The 2,462-nt window shown below is 47.8% G+C and overlaps 1 protein-coding gene across 1 annotated transcript; it reads right to left on the bottom strand.

The window, feature by feature from the left end:
• Window positions 1-1,307, bottom strand: LOC146548070 (dynein axonemal heavy chain 5-like). Its single transcript, XM_085266301.1, has 3 exons — window positions 1,281-1,307; window positions 386-572; window positions 1-170 (listed from the first exon to the last, which is right to left on the bottom strand). The coding sequence occupies exons 1-3, from the start codon at window positions 1,305-1,307 to the stop codon at window positions 1-3; spliced, it is 384 nt and encodes a 127-aa protein (XP_085122427.1).
• Window positions 1,308-2,462: the final 1,155 nt, after the last annotated feature.

Here is a 2,462-nt window from a genome sequence, read left to right as displayed (position 1 = left end):
CTACCTGTTGAAGGTCACCGTGCGGCTCTTCCAGCGCTCCAGCTCGGCCGACGGCCCGACGTCGTCGGCCTCTTTCCTCATCTGCTCGCTCTCCGTCAGCACCTGCTTGATTTGATTGGTCCACAGGGTCGACACCTCCTCCAGACGCTCCACCAGCTCACTGTTATTGGCTGAGAGCGAAACACACGAGTTCCTCTAAACACGCGTGAACACGGACTCATTATTTCAAAGAAGCCATCGTCTCAGGTCAGATGCTTCCTTCAGCTTCCACAGATAAACTGGTTTGATTTACCTGAGAGTTGATTTTTAAAGCTTTAAATGATGTTTCCTGTATTTCCAACAGTCTTATTGTTTGTGTGAGATGTGAACAGCTTGAGCTTCATACCTGCTGCTCTGTAGTCTGCAGGGCTGCTCAGCTGGCTGATGGCGTCAGGAAGCTCCACGTGCTGCAGCTGCAACTTTCTCTCCATGTTCAGTCGGGCTGAGCTCAGATTACTGACAAACTGATCCACCGAGGACAGGAAGGACTGGACGTGTGGACACGAGGCGCCGTCCTGCACAGAGCCCCACGACTGGGCACAGGGTCAAAGGTCAGCAATAACAACAAAGGTTAATGTGTTTTCCTGTTTCACTTTTTACCTCATTCACAGCCAAAAGCATCAGGAGGAGCACTGCACACAAATAAGACTTTTCATGGATCATTATGTAACAGCTGCTCTACAGTCAAAGCCCACAAAGAGAAACCAGCAGGTACAGATGAGCCCAAGGTGTGGCCTCCAGTAACACTGTGAGGAACCTTGGAGTCATGTTTGACCAGCACATGTCCTTCAACGCACATATTAAACAAACATGTAAGACTGCGTTCTTCCATTTGTGCAACATCTCTAAAGTTAGAAATATCCTGTCTCAGAGTGACGCTGAAAAACTAGTTCATGCATTTATTACTTCCAGGCTGGACGACTGTAATTCATTATTATCAGGATGTCCAAAAAACTCCCTGAAAAGCCTTCAGTTGATCCAAAATGCTGCAGCAAGAGTCCTGACAGGGACTAGAAAGAGAGAGCAGATTTCTCCTACACTGGCTTCTCTTCACAGGATTGACCCCTCATGGCTGCCCCTCCCTGCCCCTTTCTTTGCTTTCAGTCTCTTCCTGTTTAAAGAGAGTTCTTCCTTCCCACCATCAACAAAGTCTTCATATATGGCGTCATGTGATCACTGGAAGCTTAAAACATCTCCCTTTTTGTGCTCAGTGAAAGCCTGAATGGATGGAGGTGTTTTACCTGCTGAGACCTGAGAGCAGGTAACATGATGTGAGTCAGCAGAGTTTCCAGACTGTTCAGGACGCCGCCGCCGCAGTCCAACACGCCAAAGTTCACTTCCTGGAAACATCAGGTCTGCATCCACGTCACAGTCAACCAATGAGGTCTGTGCGGTTTGTTAAATGTGCAGGTGAGGAGGTGACCCAGACCAGTTACTGACCTGCTGCACGTTAGCGGTGGTTATGGCCTTCTCAGTGGTTCTCAGGAAGAACAGACATTTCCCCAGTAAAGGCTGGAAATACAGAACGTGATGGAGTTCAGATTCCTTTAACGTGACGCAGACAGAGCACTTCCTCTGCACTCTGTCACCAAAGTTCACCATGCAAAGGAAAACCTTTCATGGGCTTTAAAGACGGGGTGGTTGGAGAGCTCTGCAGGCTGCTCGTTACCAGTAATGGGAGTAACGGCACTACTTTTTCAGTAAAGAGTAATCTAATTACTATTCCTATCGTTACAACGCCGTTACAATTACTAACAAGAAAATGTGGGGCGGTCCGTTACTATTTTTCAACAAACAGACGGTTGAAGCTGTGTTCAGCTTACAGCAGCTTATATCAGCTGCAGGAAGTAGCTGTAAGTAATCTGGGCGCTGCAGCTTTAAGCAGCTGTGCGCTCCCGCAGACAGACCATCACTTTTTGGCACAACAGCTGGAGCTCAGGGGGCAAAACAATCGCATGAGTGCTGCTGTTTGCCTGAGGAAGAATAAAGGAGTCGTGGTAAGACAATCACATGACCACTTACAGACAAAGCAACAAGGTGACATATACCAGTTTATAAACTGTGTTGATAGGCCAGTAAAACCAGAGTCATGATAAACAATATATACGCGTGTTTGTTCCTCAATAGTTTCATGTTTAGTGTCTAAGGACAGCAGCGAGCACTCTCTGCTTATGAGCTGCTGTCAGACCTGCAGGTATCAGGCTGTGATCTTCTCCTTTGAGTTATACGTGGAAGCAAGATGGCGCCGGTGTGCATGGCTGACCGTCTCCGACCACGTCTTCGCCTCGGCGTTGTACTTCTCGTTGTTTTATCTTTGGTTTTATGTTCTCTAGGTGATTGTACACTAATAACTTATGACAGAGACACGCTCCTGAATCTTCGGTTTTCCTGTTCTCAACGACCTGACTGCCTTGGGACCGCCG

This window comes from Mchenga conophoros, linkage group LG23 (genome assembly GCF_057382185.1).
Source record: "Mchenga conophoros isolate Kocher_MC1m ecotype Shallow Benthic linkage group LG23, M_conophoros_male_GT1.1, whole genome shotgun sequence".
NCBI lineage: Eukaryota > Metazoa > Chordata > Actinopteri > Cichliformes > Cichlidae > Mchenga > Mchenga conophoros.
This window is presented reverse-complemented; position numbering and strand designations above follow the sequence as displayed.

Excerpts from the sequence above, each read along its gene's own strand:
- LOC146548070 (XM_085266301.1), bottom strand. The coding sequence starts at position 1,307 with ATGTTACCTGCTCTCAGGTCTCAGCAG. Across the intron at positions 573-1,280 it reads CTGCTCTCAGGTCTCAGCAG|TCGTGGGGCTCTGTGCAGGA; the intron begins GTAAAACACCTC and ends CCCTGTGCCCAG. Across the intron at positions 171-385 it reads TGCAGACTACAGAGCAGCAG|CCAATAACAGTGAGCTGGTG; the intron begins GTATGAAGCTCA and ends TTTCGCTCTCAG.